Source organism: Solanum dulcamara, chromosome 9 (genome assembly GCF_947179165.1).
Source record: "Solanum dulcamara chromosome 9, daSolDulc1.2, whole genome shotgun sequence".
Taxonomy (NCBI): domain Eukaryota; kingdom Viridiplantae; phylum Streptophyta; class Magnoliopsida; order Solanales; family Solanaceae; genus Solanum; species Solanum dulcamara.
In genome coordinates, this window is record NC_077245.1 from 18256456 (window position 1) to 18279020 (window position 22565).

The 22565-nt window shown below is 38.7% G+C and overlaps 2 protein-coding genes across 3 annotated transcripts; one reads left to right on the forward strand and one right to left on the reverse strand.

Moving 5' to 3' along the window:
- Positions 1-418: 418 nt before the first annotated feature.
- On the forward strand, positions 419-11489 carry LOC129902157 (pentatricopeptide repeat-containing protein At3g22150, chloroplastic). Of its 2 annotated transcripts, XM_055977224.1 has the most exons (4): positions 419-3137; positions 3262-3389; positions 9907-9984; positions 11352-11371. In XM_055977224.1, exon 1 carries the CDS (start codon positions 525-527, stop codon positions 3006-3008), a length of 2484 nt encoding a protein of 827 aa, XP_055833199.1. In that variant the 5' UTR covers positions 419-524; the 3' UTR covers positions 3009-3137; positions 3262-3389; positions 9907-9984; positions 11352-11371. The 2 variants fall into 2 exon arrangements, with proteins under 2 accessions (XP_055833199.1, XP_055833198.1); XM_055977223.1 differs by lacking the exon at positions 9907-9984 and having other exon boundaries at positions 11352-11489.
- On the reverse strand, positions 6564-7072 carry LOC129903583 (uncharacterized). Its single transcript, XM_055979136.1, has 2 exons — positions 6783-7072; positions 6564-6693 (listed from the first exon to the last, which is right to left on the reverse strand). The coding sequence occupies exons 1-2, from the start codon at positions 7070-7072 to the stop codon at positions 6564-6566; spliced, it is 420 nt and encodes a 139-aa protein (XP_055835111.1).
- Positions 11490-22565: the final 11076 nt, after the last annotated feature.

The following is a 22565-nucleotide window of genomic DNA, read 5'->3' on the forward strand; positions in this document are numbered from 1 at the left end:
CTTTTTGAAATAGATATCAAAATTCACAGCAAGCTACAACAAAAAACGACGATCGACGCTCTGATACCATGTGAAATTATGCTCAATTGAGCATTCATATTGTGGAAATTGAGATTCTCAGATGCTTTGCATACATACGATTAAGAAGAAGAATGAGGAGGGAGATTATTTTTGATATATCAAAATCTGAATTATGTTGCATACAAGCTAAGTATATATAAACCTGCTAGTTAGTTAGCTTCTAACCGACTCAATTAGGACCACGTGATGGCAGCTCATCACAGCTGATCAACTCCACTAACAAACATTCTAACTAACTCATTTCAGTCATTTTAATAGATTTGACTATATATATATATATATATATATGTGTGTGTGTGTGTCTGAAGTCCCTTTTTTTTAGACTTCAACCAAACAATTGTTTTTCAAAAATCTTTAAGAAATTAGTTAACTGAAAATAAGAAGCAGCAGTTGAAAATTTCATTGGGATTTTTGTTGGATGAAGTGATAGTTTTGAGGTCGAAATGCGTTTGGCAATGTCCTCCTCAGCTCTTCCTCTTCCTTCAACTTTCTCACAATCTCCATCTTTGAGCTTAACCCATCTCCCAAATTACTCTTCTTTACCCCTCACCGACCAACAATGCATTCTCACACACTCAAAACCCAGAACAATTCGCTTTCGTTTAAGCGAATTATGCAGACAAGGTCAACCCCATCTCGCCCGCCAACTGTTCGATACAATTCCTCAACCAACAACCGTCCTTTGGAACACAATTATTATTGGGTTTATCTGTAATAACATGCCCCATGAAGCCATTTCATTCTATTCTCGATTGAAACATGTGGGTTTATCCGTTTCTGATCAGTACACTTACTCCTCTGTTCTCAAGGCTTGCGCGGAGACCAAACGGATTCTTGTAGGTAAAGCTGTGCACTGCCACATTCTGCGTTCTGGGATTCATCCTAGTAGGATTGTTAGTAATTCTTTGTTGAATATGTACTCCGCTACTTGTCTCACCTTGGATAATGGCTCTGATTGTGATTTAGTTGAAAGGGTGTTTAGAACTATGCGTAAAAGGAATGTTGTTGCATGGAATACTATTTTTTCGTGGTACGTGAAAAGGAAGAGGTTTTCGGAAGCAGTGAGGTGTTTTGTTATGATGATGAGATTAGGCATTAAGCCAACTGTTGTTAGTTTTATTAATATTTTTCCTGCTGTATCAGAAATAGGGGATGTTAGAGTTGCTGATGTTCTTTATGGGTTGCTTGTAAAATTAGGTAATGAGTATGTAAATGACTTGTTTGTTGTTAGTGCTGCGATTGTTATGTATGCTGAGCTTGGTTGCATTGATTTGGCGACCAGAATATTTGAGAATACTTGTGAAAGAAATACAGAGATCTGGAACTCTATGATTAGCGGGTATATACAGAACAATTTTCCTTTTAAAGCAGTTGATCTCTTTCTTGAAGCTGAGGATGCTGTTACTACTGATGATGTGACATTTGTATCTGCTCTTATGGCAACTTCACAGTTGCAGCATTTGGAGTTTGCCCAACAGCTACATGCATGCCTGATAAAGAAATGCAGGGATTCACAGGTTGTTTCGCTTAATGCTATGATAGCCACATATTCTAGGTGTAACCATGTTGGCGATTCATTTAAAGTTTTTAATGGAATGAAGGAAAGAGATATAGTGTCATGGAACACCATGGTATCTGCTTTGGTACAGAACGGACTGGATAATGAGGCTTTGATGCTTGTATATGAGATGCAAAAGCTTGGGGTTGCAATTGATGATATAACAATTACCGTCCTGCTTTCTGCTGCATCAAATCTTAGGGACAGGGAAATTGGTAAACAGACCCATGCTTATCTTCTGAGGCACAATATTCAATTTGAAGGGATGGAGAGTTACCTGATAGACATGTATGCCAAATCTAATATGATTAGAGAAGCACAAGCAATATTCCAGTCGAACTTCACAAATGATAAAGATCAAGCCACGTGGAATGCTATGATTGCTGGAAACACTCAAAATGGATTCATTGAACAATCCTTTGTTGTCTTCAAGGAGATGCTTGAGCAGAATGTGAAGCCAAATACTGTGACCTTAGCATCAATTCTCCCATCATGCAGCCAGTCAGGAAGTATAGCAATAGGCAAGCAGCTACATTGTTTTGCAATTCGCAATTTGTTTGAGAACAATGTTTATGTTGTTTCCGCTTTGGTAGACATGTATTCAAAATCAGGAATCATTGATTATGCTGAAAGTGTTTTTCTAAAATCTCCTGAGAAGAACTCTGTGACATATACAAATATGATTTTGGGATATGGCCAGCATGGGATGGGTAAGAAAGCTCTAACACTGTTCTACTCTTTGCGGCAGAATGGTTTAGAACCAGATGGTGTTACCTTCGTAGCAGTTCTGTCTGCTTGCAGCTACACTGGATTGGTTGATGAAGGCCTTCAAATATTTGAGCTGATGGGCGAAGAATACGGGATTCAGCCGTCAGCAGAGCACTATGCTTGTGTGGTTGACATGTTAGGAAGAGTTGGACGGTTGGATGAAGCTCATAATTTTGCTAAACAGTTGGGTGCTGAGGGTAATGTCTTGGGAATATGGGGATCACTCCTTGCAGCCTGTAGAGTGCATAGAAATTTTGAATTGGGGAAAATTGTTTCCAGCAAGCTGCTTGAATTAGAGGGGAGTGATGGAATTTCTGGTTATCATGTTCTGCTTTCAAATATATATGCAGAGGAAAGAAACTGGCAGTCTGTAGATAATGTCAGAAGAGGAATGCGCAAAATGGGATTGTCAAAGGAGGTTGGGTGTAGTTGGATAGATACTTCTGGATATCCACACTGTTTTGTATCTAAAGATAAGAAGCATCCTCAGTGCTGCATGATATATGATATGTTGGGATATTTAACCATCAATATGAAGGATGCTGGCTATAAGCCTAAACTTGAACTAATAGAAGAGTGGATCTATGGGCTAGAAGAATAGAAAGCTATTAGTTCTCCCACTATGTTGTTGTTGTTCTCCCACTATGTACCTTTGTATTCATCACATTTTTGGACAGGATTTTGCTAGAGTTAATACGATATCAATGACCAGCTGCCTTTGAAATTCGAGGTAATGAAGTTGTGTTTTAGCTTTTTTTTAGTTTAGTTTTTTCTTCTGAATTATGCTTTTTTACTTTGTAAAGATACTCGATATTCAGTTAGTGAAATGTATGTATATTTCTTTATTAATACAGATCAGTCAAGAACATCCATTTTACCTTTTTGGTGGGAAACGAGGAGTCCCAGATGGCAAATGAATGGTCCTATCCAAGATGACAACTTCTATCAAGCTATCTGATTGACTGAAGCACATTTAAATTAGGTGACCAGTTCTTTCCTTTGAATAACTTATACTTGTGCTGGTCGACTTTTAAACTATTGTATTGAGGATATTCTTTGATACAGTGTTTGCAAGTTCATGAGTGTTACTATATTGGAGCCAAATGGCATTAATAACGCTTGCTAAGGTTGGTCCAGATAACTATTAGTATGTCTGCTAAGGTTGGTTCAGCTGATTATAGTATGTGAATCTCAATGGAATTGGCATAAGTGGAGTTTTTTATTTGTGAAAATTGTTCTGAAGCTACAACAAACCATATCGATAAGATAAATCACTGAAAATTTCCTTATTAGGCTGTCGGCTTAAATTATTGGACATTGGCAAGCAAAAGCTTTCTATATAGTAGGTCTAGTTCTAGTGATTAGTAAGAGGTTTTGTTGACTAAATATGCATATAGATTTTTGTCAACCAATTAAGTTCCGAGACCATATTATCTTTACTTGGCTTATAAGGCTCCACATGGTTGCTTACAAGCTGCTTGTGTCAATTTAAAGTTAATTATTGCTCTTCAGTTTTCAGAAGGGACCAAGGGCGTAAGGGCATCTCCTCTTGGAGTTTTCTCCTTTTGGATAAGGAAAATAATTTTACTAAGAGTTAATGGTCATAAACACATCCAAACTATCACTTTTTTGCGAGTTTCATACCTCAACTATCATTTTTCCCTTTACCTACCTAAACTATCACCCCCGTGGTATTAAAACTCACCTCGGTGCTGGGTGGTTCATTTGTGAACATGCAGGGTATAGAATGGTTGTTTATTATCTGAAGATAATATGCGTAAGTTAGTGAGAAACTGATAAAGTCATATGGTACATTGATGTCGCTAGATCCTAACATTCGTAATTTCTAAATCTCTCTGGATTATCAAACCTTCAAAAGGGTCACAAACATTTTTCATAAGATGCACATTGTGAACCACTAGAGTACTGCAAGGTTTGGCTGCCAATTTTCTAGTTTCTGCAAGTAGGTCAAGAATATACTTTCTCTGAGATAGAAAAATTCCCTTGCTTCTATTTACTTCTACTTCCAAAAAATATTTCAACTGGCCTAAGTCCTTCGTATGAAACCTAGTAGGCAAGAAAGAATTAAGGGAAGAGATCCCCTCACAATCACCTCCTGTGATGACAATGTCATCAACATATACAACAAGAAGGATAGTGCTAGCTGCAGATAGTCGGTAGAAGACAGAGCGATCACGTTTGCTCATTTTCATCCCAAACTCTTGAACTACCTTATGAAGTTGCCAAACTAATCTCGGGGACTCTGCTTGAAGCCATACAAGGACTTCTTCAAATGAAAGACTTTCCTATACTCCCCATGAGCAATAAAATCGGGTAGTTGCTCCATATACACTTCCTCTTGAAGATCATCATAAAGGAATGCATTTTTGATGTCTGATTGATGTAAAGGCCAATTCTCGAAAGCAGCTAGAGAAATGAACAATCGGACAGAAATGAGTTTGGAAACTGGAGAAAAGGTGTCTAAATAGTCCACCCCATAAGTTTAAGCATCTTCTTTAGCCACAAGCCTGGCCTTAAGTCTTGCCATGGAACTATCTGGATTAACTTTAACTGTGAACACACACTTACATCCTAAAGGTTTATTCCCGTTGGGTAAATCCACCAAATTTCATGTGTGATTTTCCTCTAATGCATGTGTTTCCTCAAGCATCGCATTTGACCATCCAGGATTATGCAAAACCTCCTTCACAGTTTTGTGTGTTCATAAACAGAGTCTAGAGAAGCAATCAAGGATCTAGATGTAGAAGATAAGTGATCATAGGAAACATAGTTAGCAATGGAATATGTGGATTTGCAAGTCCGTGTACCTTTCCGAAGCGCAATAGGGAGGTCAAAATTTTCTGAAGGATCACGTGGAGGAGGATTTGATGACAAATGAACTGGTGCAACACATGTATCGCCGGCCTCTCGTCTCCTGGAATAAACTTGAACAATTGGCAGTTTTTCTGGAACATGTATTAAATGCACAATAGTTGGGTGGTGCTCAATAGAGTAACTAGGAGATGGAAGAATAACATCATCTGATTGCATAACACGAGTAACCTCTAAACGAACCAGTCATCTTCCACCGCCTGACTTGTAGAACTGGGAGGGGTATAGAAGAATGGTGTAGTTTCTGAAAATATCACCTCATTTGACACCAAATATTTGCCAAGTTCAGTAGAATAACATTGATCCCCTTCTAAAGACGAAAATAAACCAAGAAAACACATTTCAATGCCTTAGGGTCCAACTTAGTAACATATGATAGTACCTCTCGAACATCACACATACTTTCTAATACCTTTGGTTTCACCGAAAATAATGACTTATTTGGAAAAAGAACAGTGTAAGGCATATGAGAAAATAGTTCGGAAAAAGACATACGGTGCTATGCAACTCAGATATGAGGAAGTAGTTCAGAAAAATTCACTGTACTACACATTAAATATGAGAAGTAGTCCGAAGATATGCACGGTACTACGCAAATCAGATATGTGAAAGTCGTCACCGGAAAGATGGCACGGTGCTACACAAACACTGACGGATATGAGGTTGACACAAAACAGCCCTAGAAAGTCACCGGAAATTGACGCACAGTGACCTGTCGGACTGAGTTTTCTTCCCCTGAATATGGGATTCATGCATATATCATTGACCCTAATTTTGTTAACATAACCATTGGCCAGACGGGCAACATATATGGGTAATAACCATCCGTCGGCAGCGGAAGCTCTTTGATTCTCTAGCAAGATTGTAGAGGCTCCGATACCATTTGAGAAAAAATATAGGAGAAAAATATTATTGAACTGTTGTCTCTACATTATTACATCGAGACCCTATTTATAGACACTACATTAGACTCCTTTCCCAACTAGGACACTACATGATAATACTTTTTCAAGTAGGATTCTATATATTATTTCTATTCTAAGTAGGATTGTATACTATTCTTGTTACTTTTCCTATTCTAACAGTTCTTAGCATCCAAAGGTAGTTCAGATATTTTGTTGGTAGTGCATCTACCTGGCAGCCCAATATCTCAGCTAGCCCAAGAAAATTGTCAACTTGGTTGATAGGGAAGAGATGACTCTTCAGCCAATTGACATGGAGGCCTGAAATGCCCTACTAAATAGTGAGTATAACCCTTATGTGTCTAAATTTGTGCCTCCTTTGCCTCGCAGAATATAAGAGCATCATCAACATAGAATAAGTGTGTGATCTCCAGCTCCTCCCTTCTCCCAGCAAGTGCACTAAATCCTCTCCCACCATTAGTCTTTGCCTTCCTGAACATGTGATTCAACCTCCATGGCTATTAAGAATAGGAATGGGGAGTGGGGACATAGGATCTCCCTGTCTAAGACCTCTCTGAGACTGGAAGAATCCTTCAGTGTTATCATTTACGAGAAGGGAAAACTTCACACTTGAAATGCAGTTATCGATCCAGCCAATCCACTTGCTACCAAATCCGATGTCCTTTAGAATTTTTAAAAGGAAATTCCAATTAACATGGTCATAGGCTTTCTCAATGTCTAGCTTGCATAGAATCCCTGGTTTCTTCTGCTTTACCCTGGAGTCTACCAGTTCATTAGCCAACAATGCTGCGTCCATTATTTGCCTACCTCGCAGGTGTTCATCAACCAATTTCCCTATCACTGTCTTCATTCTCTCAGTCAGCAACTTGGAGATGATTTTATAGTTACTCCTATCAGACTGATGGGTCTGAAGTCTTTTAGCTCAAATGCATCAGGTTTCTTTGGGATTAAAGCGATGAACGTAGCATTAAATGATTTCTCAAACACACTCCTCTGATGGAAATTTTGTATACTCAACATCAATTCCTCTTTCAAAATATCCCAACATTTCTTAAAGAAATACATAGTAAAGTCATCAGGGTCAGGTGCTTTTCCCCATCACATTGGTTGATGATCAGTAGCACTTCCTCTTCTGTAAATGATCTTTGTAACCGTTCATTTTCTTCTGTAGAGACTATTGGACATCCTACAAAATCAAAAGAGGGTGTCCAGAATTCAAGTTCTGAGTAGAGTCTGGCATTTAATACAGATGACAGGGTAATAGAAGAGGTTGTTTTGACGGTTCCAAATCCTACAATGTTACGTGTTGAGCCATCAACTACCTTTATATGAGAGAGTTCTTTGTGTGATCGAAAGATAGAAAATATATTAGGATTACGTGTCATGAGATTTGTAGTACCTGAATCAATCACCCAGCTGTTCGAAGAGGAGACCACACATGCTTTTCTTCAATTAACAAGGGTAGTAACTGAAGTGAATTCTTTAAGGGATTCCTGATACTGAGAGGACTCTTCAAACTCATCCGCTGAAACCAAAATTGTCTTACCCTTCTGATTTATAGCCATATTTTCTCCTTCCTAATTGTTTGAGCAATATTTTCCAACTCAAAATACCCAAAATATCAATATAGGAGAAGCCAACAAACACAAAAAAAACCGTCAAATACAATCCAATACTGAAAGTCAGTTCTTTAATATCAAGATATGCAAAATTTTATGGGATTAAGTCTATACAAAATTTGGACAAAGTTATAAATTCAAGACATATTGACCCAAGTCAACATTTTGGGTTAATAAAGCCGGATTAATTATTTAAGTCGAGATTGCATGACTTAAGTCAAATCCAACAACATTGGTCTAGGTTGGGCCTCTACAAAATGGTCCACCCACATATTTCAAGCCCAATGGTCCATTAGGATTACTTGGAGGCTACCCTGAAACTCTAATCCATGTCTATATAAAATAAAGGGTCTAAATATTTTCTTTGGAGGCATCTTGAAAATTCTATAACATCTTGGAAGATTCCAAGATGGAATTGAACAAAGAAAAGAGAGTACTCGACCAGAACAACGGCCAACAAAGACCAATTACATAGATAACTGTTGCCCCCTTCTCCTTAAGGCTTTAAGGCGAACTATATGGCGTCTGGAACAAAAGACGCCCCCACCTTCTCTGGTGTCCGTGGGAGCAATTTGAGTATCCCCCGTGCACTTTCTTTTGTAGATAAAATCTTTAACCAGTGGTAACAAGCAACCTTACTAAGAAAGGTGCTTGTTGGGTAAGGCCGGTTTTCAAGCCAAGCCCTTGGTATAGGTTGGGCGCTTGAGCGCATGATTGGTCCATTGAAGATTGTACTGGCCCCTATGCCTCTCAAGCCCAAGCATGCACACATCTTATATCATGATCATGTCAGTTCAATCCGCATGCCAAATTTCATTGATTTGTTTTATTAAGTACTTCTTTCACATCATTAGCTTTGAAAAGTTGTGTTTCCCTTTACCAGTTCACCTCTATGAAAAACTTAAGAATAACCAAGCTTCAGAAGGTCATCAATAATATTTGATTCCAAGAAATTAGCAGCCAATTCACCCAACAAAATAGTTGTAGCCGATAGTCAAATACCAGATTAATTTGACATGAAGAACAAGTATCCAAAAAACACTATTAATTCAATATTTAGTAGAACTCAACAAATCGCGGCAGCAACAAACAAAAAACCATATCTAAATCACAAAAGCTTCATGGAAAATATGAACCTTGAAGTAGTTTTCAAAAAACAATATGAACCTAGAAGTGACTAAGAGTTACCCAAACACTGTTTCAACACCAAATAAAACTAGGGGTATGTCGAAACTGATAAGACGACACCGGGCATTCAATCTCTGAAAGATTTTGATGGAGCACGCGCCTCCACGCGCCGGTGCGTGACCGATAGATGAGAGATGTAGGTGGCGCGTGGTGGAAATTGACCACTTTGAAAGTGATCGAAAGGATGATCTGCCACTTCAGACAGTGGCGGTGACACAAATTGACCACTTTGAAAGTGATCGATTCGAAATTCGAGCCTGTTTCAGTAAGACAGCAAAACAAGATCGAGTTGCCTTTCGAAAATAGCCAAATCAAGATCAAGGAGCCTATAGGCTCTGATACCATGTCATCGCATGGAAGTTGATGATCTTATTCCAACAGGTAAGCAAGATATAAATATAATACATCAGGTAAAGAAAATAAAGAGGGATTCTTACAGATGTGCTAGCTAACTTTTTTTTGATTGACCGTAGTGTCCAGGCCAGCTTTTGCGCACCTCAACTAATTATAAGAGATTTCTACAAATCTGCTAGCTAATTATGCCTATGTACATTACTCAGAATGATTTCTATATACATTTTGTAACAATTACTCTCTTCAACCACATTTATATGAGGTAGTTTGACTTGGCACGGGTTTAAGAAAGAAAGACTTTTGAAAATTGTGGTCTAAAATAAGTAATAAATGTTTATGTGACTATAAATCATTTCATTAAGGATAAAATGAGCATTTTAAAGTTAAATTATTACTAAATATAGAAATGTGTTATTCTTTTTGGGACTGACTAAAAAGGAAAGTCATATAAATTGGGATAGAGGGGGTATATATATGTGTGTGTGTGAGTGACTCCTTTTTGGTTGAATGCTTGTTTTTATAGGTGATACAGCTTATCACTGTAGATTGATTCACTCAGAAGTTTGCTTTGACTGACTATCAATTGTGCCGACGTTTTTTGGTACTCTTCTTTAACATGCTTTGTGTTTATGAAAGTTAATTTTTAGAGATATGATTATTTCTTTGAAGGGAAAAAGTAAGATCTTTCATGGCTTTCCCTTTATGATTTTTTGTCATGGTTTTGTAAATCTTTCCTTTTTCGATCTGCTTTGATATGCTTTTCCTTGAGTTGAGGGTCAATCCGAAATGACCTTTCTACCTCCCAAGGTAGGGTAAGGTCTATAGACACTCTACCTTCCCCATACCTCACTTGTGGAATTTGACTGGGTATGATGTTGTTGTTGGTTTTGTAAATCTTCTCTTTTTCGATCGGCTTTATATGTTTTTCCTTGAGCCGAGTGTGCATCGGAAATAGGCTCTTAACCTCTCAAGGTAGGGGTAAGGTCTACATACACTCTACCCTCCCCAGACCTCACTTGTGGGATTACACTCGGTATGTTGTTGTTGTTGATTCTGTGAATCTTCCATTCAAATGATCAATAATTTGCTAATTCATGATATAAAGGTAATGACGACACAAGAGAATGTGCAGACAATCACATATGGTTGATTTATATATTGGTTTTGGGGTAGATTCTGAAGAGATGCAAAGTGATACTCACCTACTTGAATATCATGAGATTCATCTTGTTTCTATCTCAGGAGGGAAAAATTGTGTCAACATTTTCTGGGGACTCTTCTTTATCATGCTTTCCGTTGTTGAAAATTAATGTGTAGAGATTTGAGTGTTTCTCAAAATGGAAAAACAAGAATCTGTATAGCTTTCCTTTTGATTTCTGGTCCAGAATATATTGTCTTTGGATATTCCCTTGTTTTAAGTGGTTAGGTTGAATTACAAGGGAATTTGGGTTTTTTCCTTTTCTTTTGATAACAAATGTTGGATTGGCAGGATTTCTTTCTCGTTACGTGTTACAAGGCCATAGATCTTTTTTTTTTGCATCACTAACAAGAACAAAACATATACTCAATGATACAATTTTTTCTTATCTTGAGACAAATAATTTTCTTCTTTGTACTCTTCTTTCTTATTATAATAAAACCTTCCGTCCGACAGAAAAGGTAAAGAACACAAATGCTTTCATAATATTCTTCGTATATCTAGGAACTTTTGTGGGTAGTATACCACATGTATCTTCATGTTTGCTCCTTTTACCAGTCACTCATTACTTCTCTTAGTATCCATAACTGATTTTTAAAAGAATGCGTCTTGCTGCGATTGTTTCTGATTACTAAGTGTCAGGAGTTAAGAAAAATCTTGTTTTAGATGCCCGATATTTATGGTAGTTTTTTGTCATATATTGACACTCATCTGTTTTCTGAATCCTCTTCAAGAACTTACCCTTTTCATGTTTGAGCCTTTCCTTGTAGATCTAAAAGAAAATGAGCACTGATCGGACATGCAATAGCTCCTTCTGGACTAAAGAGGAGGATAAAATCTTTGAAAATACCCTAGCGATCAACTTTAAGGATAACAACGATCCATTGAAGAAGATGGCAGAAGCACTTCCTGGGAAATCGGTTGATGATATCAACAATCACTATGATATATTAATTGAAGATATCAATGCCATCGAGTCTGGACGTGTTCCATTACCTAATTATCCTGAAATGCAAAGCGATTCCAACCAGAATTCAAAAGCTGATGTAGAATGGCGAAAAGGGGCTTATTGAACAGAACAGGAACACAGGTCAGTTTCCTGTATAGTTCTTGAGGACGACATTAATCATCTGAATTGATGTTTATAATCATTTCTTGTAATTGATTGCACGACTTACATTTTTACTAAAACAGAATTTCAAAATTTCCTATTTCTCAACGACCATGTTGGTGTGCTTCTAATCATATAAATTGATATTATTATATTTCTAGGTGTATAGAGTACATTCCCATATATGTCATAGGTGTATTTGGTCTTCACAAAAGCTTCAGTTCTGGAAATATTTTGAGTAATTTGTAGCTAAGATAAACGGTGCTTACATGTATTTCATCGAATTGAATATCACGTGAAGAGTTCCTTTCATGCTGGCAATACATAATCATGGAAATAGACTAGGGGGAAAACATGCTGTTCGGGATTAGTGTTCTAGTATGCTCGTTCTCTCTTTCTTCTCTTTATTTTTATTTTTAAAAAAATTCTTTGTTGCTTGAGCTTAAATCAAAAACTGGTTGGACCCTAGTTTTCCTCAATGTTGTAACAAAGCCGCTGTCCTCCCTTCCCCCCAAAGACTTCTCCCGCATCTAAAAGCTCCATTAACCAAGAATATGTTTTAAATATTGATCAAATATTTGGTTTAAAGTATTTTTATGGATATGTCTTGTTATTCCTCTTCTTGTTTTCTTGATATTTATCACTTTCTGTTTGAGTAATAAATTACATTTGAGATATCACTTTTAAGGATGGCCTATTTCAGTTTGAGAAGCTAAACAGCACATATAGTCGAAGTGATTACAACAACAACAACAACCCAGTGAAATCCCACAACGTGGGGTCTGGGGAGGGTAAAGTGTACGCAGACCTTACTCCTACCAAGGCAAGACGGCTGTTTCCGAAAGACCCTCGGCTCAATAAAAGCATAAAAAGAGGTTAGATAAGGCTAAGAAGTTTAAAGCGATATGAAAAAGCAAATAACGATAGCGACACAGATAAAATAGAGTAATCAAAGTACAAAAAGTACAGGAAGTAATAGATAATAACAGAAATCATAACACAAGAAATAATAGTGCGCTAATGCACCTACTAATAAGGGAGAATAACGAGACTATGTTCTAGCCTTCCACCCTAATATGGGTCCTCCACACCCTCCTATCTAAGGTCATATCCTCGGTAAGCTGTAGTTGCGTCATATCCTGTCTAATCACCTCTCCCCAATATTTCTTCGGCCTACCCCTACCTCTTCTGAAACCATCCATGGCCAACCTCTTACACCTCTGCACTGGGGCATCTGTGTCTCTCCTCTTCACATGCCCAAACCATCTCAGTCGCATTTCCCGCATCTTGTCTTCCACCGAGGCCACTCCTACCTTGTCTCGAATAGCCTCGTTTCTAATCCTGTCGCTCCTGGTATGCCCACACATCCATCTCAACATTCTCATCTCGACAACTTTCATCTTTTGAACGCGAGAGACCTTAACTGGCCAACACTCCGCCCCATATAACATAGCCGGTCTAACCACCACTTTGTAGAACTTGCCCTTAAGTTGTGGTGGCACCTTCTTGTCACATAGCACACCGGAAGCGAGCCTCCATTTCATCCACCCTGTCCCAATACGGTGTGTGACATCATCGTCAATCTCCCCGCTACCTTGCATGATAGACCCAAGGTACTTGAAACTACTTTTCTTTTGGATGGCCTGGTCACCAAGCCTAACTTCCGCGCCAACCTCCTGAGGTGTCTCACTGAACTTGCACTCTAAGTACTCTGTCTTGGTTCTACTCAGCTTAAATCCTTTAGACTCCAAGGTATGTCTCCAATCCTCCAGCTTAGCGTTAACTCCACTACGAGTCTCATCGATTAGGACTATGTTGTCCGTGAAAAGCATACACCATGGCACCTCACCTTGAATTTGTCGCGTCAATCCATCCATCACCAAGGCAAATAAAAATGGACTGAGAGCTAATCCTTGATGCAACCCCATCACAACTGGAAAGTACTCTGAGTTCCCTCCTACTGTCCTTACCCTGGTTTTGGCACCCTCATACATGTCCTTGATCACCCTAATGTACGCCATAGGTACACCTTTAGCCTCCAGACATCTCCATAGTATCTCTCGTGGAACTTTATCGTAAGCCTTTTCTAGGTCGATAAATACCATATGCAAGTCCCTCTTCCTCTCCCTATACTGCTCCACCAGTCTCCTCATAAGATGGATGGCTTCTGTAGTTGAGCGTCCCGGCATAAATCCGAACTGGTTCTCTGAAATAGACACGCCTCTCCTCACCCTCATTTCCACCACTCTTTCCCACACTTTCATAGTATGACTTAGAAGCTTGATACCTCTATAGTTGTTGCAGCTCTGGATATTCCCCTTGTTTTTGTATAGAGGGATCATTACACTCGACCTCCATTCTTCGGGCATCGTTACCGTCTCAAAGATGACATTAAATAACCTAGTCAGCCACTCCAAACCTACCGAGCTCGTGCTTTTCCAAAATTCCTCAGGAATCTCGTCAGGTCCGGTTGCTCTTCCCCCACGCATCCTACGAACAACACCCTTAACCTCCTCGACCGTAATACTCCTGCAACCCCCAAAATCGTGACGCCTCCCTGTATGTTCCAAATCTCCCAACACAATCTCTCTGTCCCCTTCTTCATTCAAGAGTTTATGGAAATATGACTGCCATCTCTGTTTAATGAGGGTCTCCTCTACTAATACTTTTCCATGCTCGTCTTTAATGCACTTCACTTGATCCACATCGCGTTCCCTTCTCTCCCGCGCCCTGGCTAGCATGAACAATTTCCTATCCCCACCTTTCTCTTCTAATTCAGCATAAAGGCGTTCAAAAGCTATCGTTTTTGTCGTCGAAACCGCCGACTTCGCCTCCTTTCTCGCTATCTTATAAAGTTCCCTATTCGTCCACTTCTCCACCTCATCCTTGCTTTCTATCAACTTCGCATACGCCATCTTCTTTGCTTCTACCTTCCCTTGCACTTCTCCATTCCACCACCAGTCCCCTCAATGCCGACTACGACTACCTGTCGAGATTCCCAACACTTCCCTTGCTACAACCCTAATACAACTAGTCGTCTTATCCCACATACTGTTCGCATCCCCACTACTATTCCAGGCCCCCATATCCTTCAATTTATCTCCCATCTCCAAGGCACTAGCCATGGTCAAACTCCCCCATCCGATCCTAGGTTGGTCATCCCCGACCCTCCTCTTCCTCGTCATCGTGATCCCTAAATCCATCACCAAGAGCTTATGTCGGGTTGTAAGGTTGTCGATTGGAATGACCTTACAGTCTTTGCACAGACCTTTATCATCCTTCCTAAGGAGTAGAAAATCTATCTGAGTCTTAGCCACCGAACTACGGAAGGTTACCAAGTGGTCCTCCTTTGGGAAACTCGAATTGGCTATCACCAACCCAAAAACTGTTGTAAAATCCAAAAGTGAAACTCCTCCATTTCTGTCCCTGAAGCCAAAGCCTCCATGCACATCATCATACCCTCCCGAAATAGACCTGATGTGCCCATTTAAATTCCTTCCCATGAAAAGCTTCTCAGTAGGCGGTATGCCTCCCACTAACACGTTCAAATCCTCCCAAAAGCGCCTCTTATCCTCCTCGCATAAGGCCGCTTGCGGCGCATAAGCACTAATAATGTTCAACATGATCCCTTCAACGACCACCTTAATCGACATCATCCTATCAGTGACTCTTCTAACCTCCACCACTTGATTCCTTAAATCGTTGTCTACTAAAATGCCTACCCCATTCCTATACTTTGATCTACCAGAGAACCAAAGCTTATACCTGTCTACCTCCTTAACTTTAGAACCTACCCATTTGGTCTCTTGGACACAAGCTATATTAACCTTCCTCTTCTTTATAATCTTAACTAGCTCTATAGATTTTCCCGTTAACGTCCCAATGTTCCATGAATCTACTCTCAGTCTAGACTCTCCTTTAACCCACTTACCCCTCCTTACCCTCGTCCCCGTCCCTGAGCGAGAACATGACCCTAGTCTACCATCATTATCCAAAGCCATGAAAACGCATATGAACTAATAAATTATTCAAAGGTCTAAAGTCAACAAAATGTAACTAAAAGTGTATGAACACAGAATAGATATGTGAAGATATGGAAACCGGAGGTACCAACTCCAGTTGAAATGAACCTGGTTGCCGCCGGAAAACACTGTTCACTTCGGAGTACTGTTCACGTCGGAGTTACCGTTCACGTCGGCTTACCAACAAGCTCCTTTTCCTCTTAGACAATTTATCGAACAGATGGGGTGCATTCAAAATCAAAGCTAGCAAAGCAGAGGAGGCACCAAAAATGGGTAGTGGCAAGGAGCAGAAGCAGCACAAGAAGAAACGATTTCCGTTACGACCCAAAAAGTGAAGAAGAAGAAGGAAAAGTTGATGCAGGAGAGAAGCAGCAGCAACAGCAACAATCAGAAAGACTTCACCGGAGAAAAAGGTCACCAAGAGTTCGCCGGCGAACGGAGCTATTCAATCGCAGAGCAACGCTAACAATGCAGCGTTTCTGCAAGAATTTAACAAGCTCCGAGAGGCGAATGAGAAGAGAGACAGATCTGGTCGTCGAACTGATTATCAATAAAAATAAAAGTAGCACATATAGTTGAAGTGAGTTCATATACCAACGAGGTGAGAAAGAGTGGGGAATGGATAATTCAGCAAATATTGGAGTCACATAAACAGAGGACATTTGTTATCCCCTGATTTTAGGTATCCAATGAATGACATTTTGGGTCCCTTCTTCTTTCTCTGAAAAGAAAAAAACGAATGGTGATTTTATTTTGGATGGGGTGTTGTTAGTTTTGAGTGTTATCCGTGATGTTACACAGTGCATGCAGAAAGCAATAAATATGCCTACAGAATCATACCTATTTGCTCTGGACTTTATAAGATGTAGATTGTTGTTTTAGCTGAATGAGAGAAAGTAAAACTTTTTGAGTGAATGCTGCCATGCGATCTTGTTTCCTGGATTAACTTCAAAGCCGATAATAACTTATTTCTCTATCTTTCCTGCTATAGGTCATTTCTCCTGGGCTTAGATATATATGGAAAAGGTGACTGGAGAAGTATATCTAGGCATTGTGTGATAACAAGAAAGGCAAAGCAGGTGGCTAGCCATGCCCAAAAGTTTTTCAAGCACCTCAAAGCCACCAACAAAGGGAATAGAAGAGCAAGAACAAGTGCTCTCGATATAACTAGTGTGGAGGCTGAAGCCACTGGAACTTCCGAAGTTCCACACACCGAGGATATGATTGGGTCTGCTTACAGAGGATCACAAGCTGTGCCAAACATTAGCAATGAGAGCATGTTTCCTCGACAAAGCACCAATGCGGAGCAGATGATAGAAGTTGTTGGAGGAGATTCCTCAGGCCATAATGCTGCATTTGTGCATGGAATGAATAGTATGTATCCCAATGTGAATGTTGACGCTGAAAGATCCCTATTACCCAGCAAGCAACCATGTACTGCTGCTAGAAGTGGAACTTACAGTCATCCTATCACTAGTATTGGGAGTGAACTTGAAGCATTACTCACTGAACCCATGGACGAAGACAATGATATCAGTTCCATTTTTGATGTTGGGAAAGCACCAACTTGTGGTGCTATGCTGTTCAATGCTGCTCATAGTGGAATGTCCGGCTATGCAGCTGCAGGGGTGGCTCCTGCTCAGTTACCTCCCTTTGCCCCCTCACCTGACACTCCCGTTGACGATGAAGGCATTTTTGATCCGGATGACCTGTTCACAGATCAGATGTTCTGATTTGGTGGAAGAGAAGCTGTTAATGTTGACATTAGTTGGTCACAACCAGATAGGCTGTTAATATTGATACTGCACTTGTTTTTTTGAAGACTTGTTCCATTATGTTAGACAGTATTGTCTTCTTTATCTACTCTTAATCTGCTTTAGGGACCAGGATTTTGTCTATCTTCAAACTCTTTTGAGGGACTAGGTGGCTTTTGGTTGAAATTTTTCAAAAGAAAACATTAGCCATTCGAGTTCTTGCAAGTTCTTTGTTTTTGCAGTTTGTTGTTTTTTTCTTTTTTTTTTGCCGAAACCTCTTACAAGCTAAAGGTTCAGAATAGAATCAAATGCTAATAAGCTAAGTGTATTTCTGTATTCTTATGTCTACCTGATCATAAAACATATCTAGTTCTATGAGGAGTTGTATACCAAATTGGTACGACCGGAAGAGTGGGAACAATGAGTAATTTACTAGCCACCATCTGTGGGGTAGGGTGAGGTAGGGATGGGGGTGGGGTGTGTGGACTGGTGAGATCTTTTTATCAATCAAATGATCAAAATGCTCCTTAATGTATGTGGTGGGACTATTTTAGTCTTTCATATAAACCACATAACCAGAATAGACCTTAATGTGTCGAAAAAATTGACCCTTTTCCTTCTGCCACCACCGTGTGTACCTGCAACAATGGAGTGTACATTTATATTGCTCTACTTTCCTTATAACGTAGTTTTGTTCTTGCAGCAAGACTCACTGTTAGGTTATAGTTTCGAGGTTATATATTAATTATTGGTGCAAGAGTTTCCATTAAAGGTAGAAAAAAATTGCTCTTTCTTCTCATCTTATAAGATTTGGTTTTCTTCTAAGTTGACCTAATTTAGAGAAAGTTTCTCAAAGAACCGCAGTTGATGAGTCAACCAAGCTTGCAAGTTGCAACCATGTTTAGAGAGATTATTCATCTTGGCTGCTTCTTTAAAACCAAGATATATGAGTATTTTGTAAATGAGGCATTCAGGCAAATATGTCTCCGGTCATATAATTCTTCTTATTAATGAGCAAACATACCTTGAAAACTTGATTTTCTAGTCCGATTTTGCTGCAAAACTCGATAATCAGCTCTTTGTCATGCTTCCGCAATTTCCATCCAACATTCTTTCCTTATGATGCTGAGTAAATTTAGTCCTCAAAAGGAAACATATGTTAGCACAGGTACCACATAGTACTACGAAAACTGGTGTACCCTTACGCCTTAGCACTAAGAAACTCTTGTGGTTAATGTTATCATAACAATATTATTACTATTATGCAACAACAGATTGAGGACCAACACAAATGAACACTCATTTCATAAGTGTCCTTATACTAAAGAGCTATGGCTCAAATATTACAACTTCTTCTTGTCTCTTAATGTTGTGGAATCAGATCCACTATATAGAGTCAACTCATTCAAGGATTGAGCAGTTTAGTCATTTTGAGCAATGCTTCTCACCTTCTCAACAATGGTGAGATTCATTCTCTCACCAACACCATTGTGTTGTGGGGTTCCAGGAATTGTCTTTTCATGTCCGATCCAGCGTCTTGAACATTACTCTTCAAATTCCGTTGTCAGTGCAGAGACGCTTTAGCTTTCTATTCGTCTCCCTTTCTACCATAGCATGAAACTTCTGGAATACTTGAAACACCTGATCTTTGGTTTTCAAGATATAAACTCACAACTTTCGTGAAAAATCGTCTAAATTGACCTCATTTAGAGAAAGCTTTCTCAAAGACTGTTATTCCATTTTAAAATATTGTCACTTCATGATTACCATAAAGAGTCCACTGATCCAAGGATAACATTAATACTATTTGTTATCACAAATCTTCAAGTCCGTGTCTATAAACAATCTTCCTCTGTTAAAAGGAGTTGAACGTTGATGCTTGCATTTTCCCAGACACTTCATCACCTCCTTTCTTGAACTCTTATTTAATGATCAGGTGTTACGTTATATCTCCCAATTGAATGATCTATCTCCTCATACATCCATTTAGCGCCTCATTACACGAGAAAAAAAAGAGTGCTGAGATGATGCCTTCAATGTGACTCCAATAAGTAGAAGGTCTGAATATTCATCACATGAAGGAGCAAGTGAGCTCCGAGATGTTGAATCTGTTACATGAGGAAGAGGAAGAAAGGGAGAAGAAGAGTATATTGAACGTTGTGTGTAGATCATTACGCCAACCTCAAAATAGAGTCCCCTGCTTCAAGGATTGAAAACAATTGATACATCTGATCACAAACCTTCAAATCCACATGTCTACAAAAATATATTGGAATGTTGATACTGCTCGGTAATTTTTTGACTTAAATCAACAACACCAATCAAATGATAGTTAGAAATAATCAATCCTGATTCCTGACCAGTAGATTAATAAACTTTAGAGAGAAATTAACTGCATCACCAATCACAAATCCAATAAAAAATATGATTTCACCCTCTTTGTAAGGCTCCGAGATCAAACTTGTAGGCTTTTACTTCTTTTAATTTGCTATGGCTAGGCTTGCTTCCATGAGAAGTGCACTGCCTCGAATTCATCATATACATCAAACGATCCATGAAACTGTAACCATCTCACTTGTTGATTGCAGGTCAAGTCTCCTAGGATGACAACTCAATAGCAAAGCATCCACAAGCATTGGAAGCTCCTCAGGTGACTCTATATCTATATCTAAATCTAAAATGTCAACTTAGAAGATAGAAAATGTGTGTTGTAGTTGCCAATATTTCCCGCTGAACTTAATTTCCTTGTCAAAATGAATGGAAACTTGAGACCAAATGGCCATGTTTGATAGAAATTCGCTCAACTTAAAAAGCCATGCCAAATCTAACTTACGGCAAAGCAAATCTATTTTTGAGTGCTTCAGTTGTCTTGACTCTCTTGCAATTTTCATTTCAGGAATCAGACGTCCTCTAAATTCTAGCGATACTAAATTTGGACCATCAATCTCACTTGTGAAACCTGAATCGCCTTAATCTTCAAGACGTTTAGGAATTGAGATCTAGAAATAAGGTGCTCAAGATATCCATCACATGTCCACATGGGGTGATATGATATATCTAAAGATTCCATATGCTGAAATTCAATAACATCCAAATTGTCCAGTGAAGAACTAGAATAAGACAAGTGTTCAAGATTTGGTGCTTTAACACCCTGGTTTCTCATTGTACAAATGGAAACTGACTTGATCTTTTCAAGATTTAGCAGCTCAATCTTTTTCAACCTCCAATAACAATGCTCAAGTGTGAGTTAGTGATTGACTTCCATCCCCAACTACTTTCTTAGAAGTCTTTGCTTTCGAGCGAGGAGCACTAAAAGTATTTTTCTCTTTCCGACTGCAAGCTTTGACCTCCATCACCTAACAAAAAATTAATAGCATCACAAGAAAAGATCGCGTTGAAGTTGGTAATAAGCGAATTCCATCATCTGCATAGCTAAATAATCACACTTATTTTCCCTTGTATCTCTGTCTACATTCCTTGCAGTCTAGTTCTCTGTTTCCAGGCAGGGGGTGAAGGCCATAAGAGAAGATTGTTCTATAGGTAAAGGAAGAGGCAAAAAAGGAGCATTAGTCACTCAGCCCATGGACGAAGACAATGATATCAGTTCCATTTTTGATGTTGGGAAAGCACCAACTTATGATTGTTGCGGAAGCCGAATATATAGACAGTGATGAAATCACAACTACTATATTTAAAGACAACTAATTAATAGTAAATGAGACAACAATAAAAAGAACACCAGAAATTTACGAGGTTCGGCAAAAGTTTATTTTCTTTTGCTTAATCCTCGGACACAACACAACTAATATTTATTTCACTCCAAAAGAATATAAATGAAATACTACAAGAGAGAGAAAATCAAATGCCTTAGAAGGTGAAAAGGCAAGTGAGAGGTCTGTTACAAATGAACCAAGAGCTACCTATTTATAGGAATGAAATCTTCCTCTTGACGTCATCCATGACATCACTATGGGTTAAAATGTCAAGGTTTATCTTGTGAAACCATTTAATGGTTTACCAATATTTCAACTACAAATTTCCTACCTTGACTTTTTATACCAAAGAAGAATTATCTTCCTACCAAATCTTCACATTAATTCAACTAGAATCTTGTCAATTTTAACACTGATGCTATGATGTTCAATGCTTCTCATTGTAGAATGTACGGTTATGCAGATTCAGGGGTGGCTCCTGTTCAGTTACCTCCCTTTGCTCCCTCATCTAACACTCCCGTTAACGATGAAGGCATTTTTGATCTGCATGAACTGCTCACAGATCAGATGTTGTGATTTGGTGGAGGAGAAGCTGTTAATGTTGATATTAGTTGGTCGCAACCAAATAGGCTGTTAATATTGATACTGCACTTGGTTTTTTGAAGACTTATTGCATCATGTTAGACAGTATTACTGTTCGTTATCTACTCCTATTCTGCTTTAAGATCTGTTTATCAATTAAAAGATCAAAATGGTCCTTAATGTATGGGATTGGACTATTTCAGTCATTTATATATACCTTGTAATTAAAATATGTGTAGAAAAGTGACCCTTTTCCTCCCGCCACCACTGTGTGCACATGCAACAATGGAGTATACAATTTTATTGTTTTCCTTATAACAGAGTTTTGTTCCTGCAGCAAGACTCACAGATGGGTTATGGTTTCGAAGGCAAAACCATATATTATTGGTGCAAGAATTTTCATCAAAGGTAGAAAAGTTGGTCTTTCTTCTCATCTTATAAGATTTGGTTAGTTTTACTCCCATTTTTTTTTTGATGTTTTATCCAACTCAGGTGAGTTGCTAATTAAACTTAACATGTTTTTTTTTTTGTTATTTGCACGGTTACGTTCAAGGTTTAGGATTAAAACGATCACTTGTTCATACATTAAGGTTATTTTCGATTACATGGTATATATGGACTAAAAGGATCACTTTTCTGTACATTAAGGACTATTTTTATCTAATCACCCTCTTATAACATATTATGTAAACTCCCTGTCTTGTGAAAGTAATAGCCAATGTGGCATATTACAGTAAAGAACAACTGAGCATATTATAGTAAAGAACAACTGAAGGAGTTGTGTGTGTGAAGTAGCTTATAT

Excerpts from the sequence above, each read along its gene's own strand:
- LOC129903583 (XM_055979136.1), bottom strand. The coding sequence starts at position 7,072 with ATGAAGACAGTGATAGGGAAATTGGTTGATGAACACCTGCGAGGTAGG. Across the intron at positions 6,694-6,782 it reads AACACTGAAGGATTCTTCCA|GAAGGCAAAGACTAATGGTG; the intron begins GTCTCAGAGAGG and ends TCACATGTTCAG.
- LOC129902157 (XM_055977223.1), top strand. The coding sequence starts at position 525 with ATGCGTTTGGCAATGTCCTCCTCAGCTCTTCCTCTTCCTTCAACTTTC.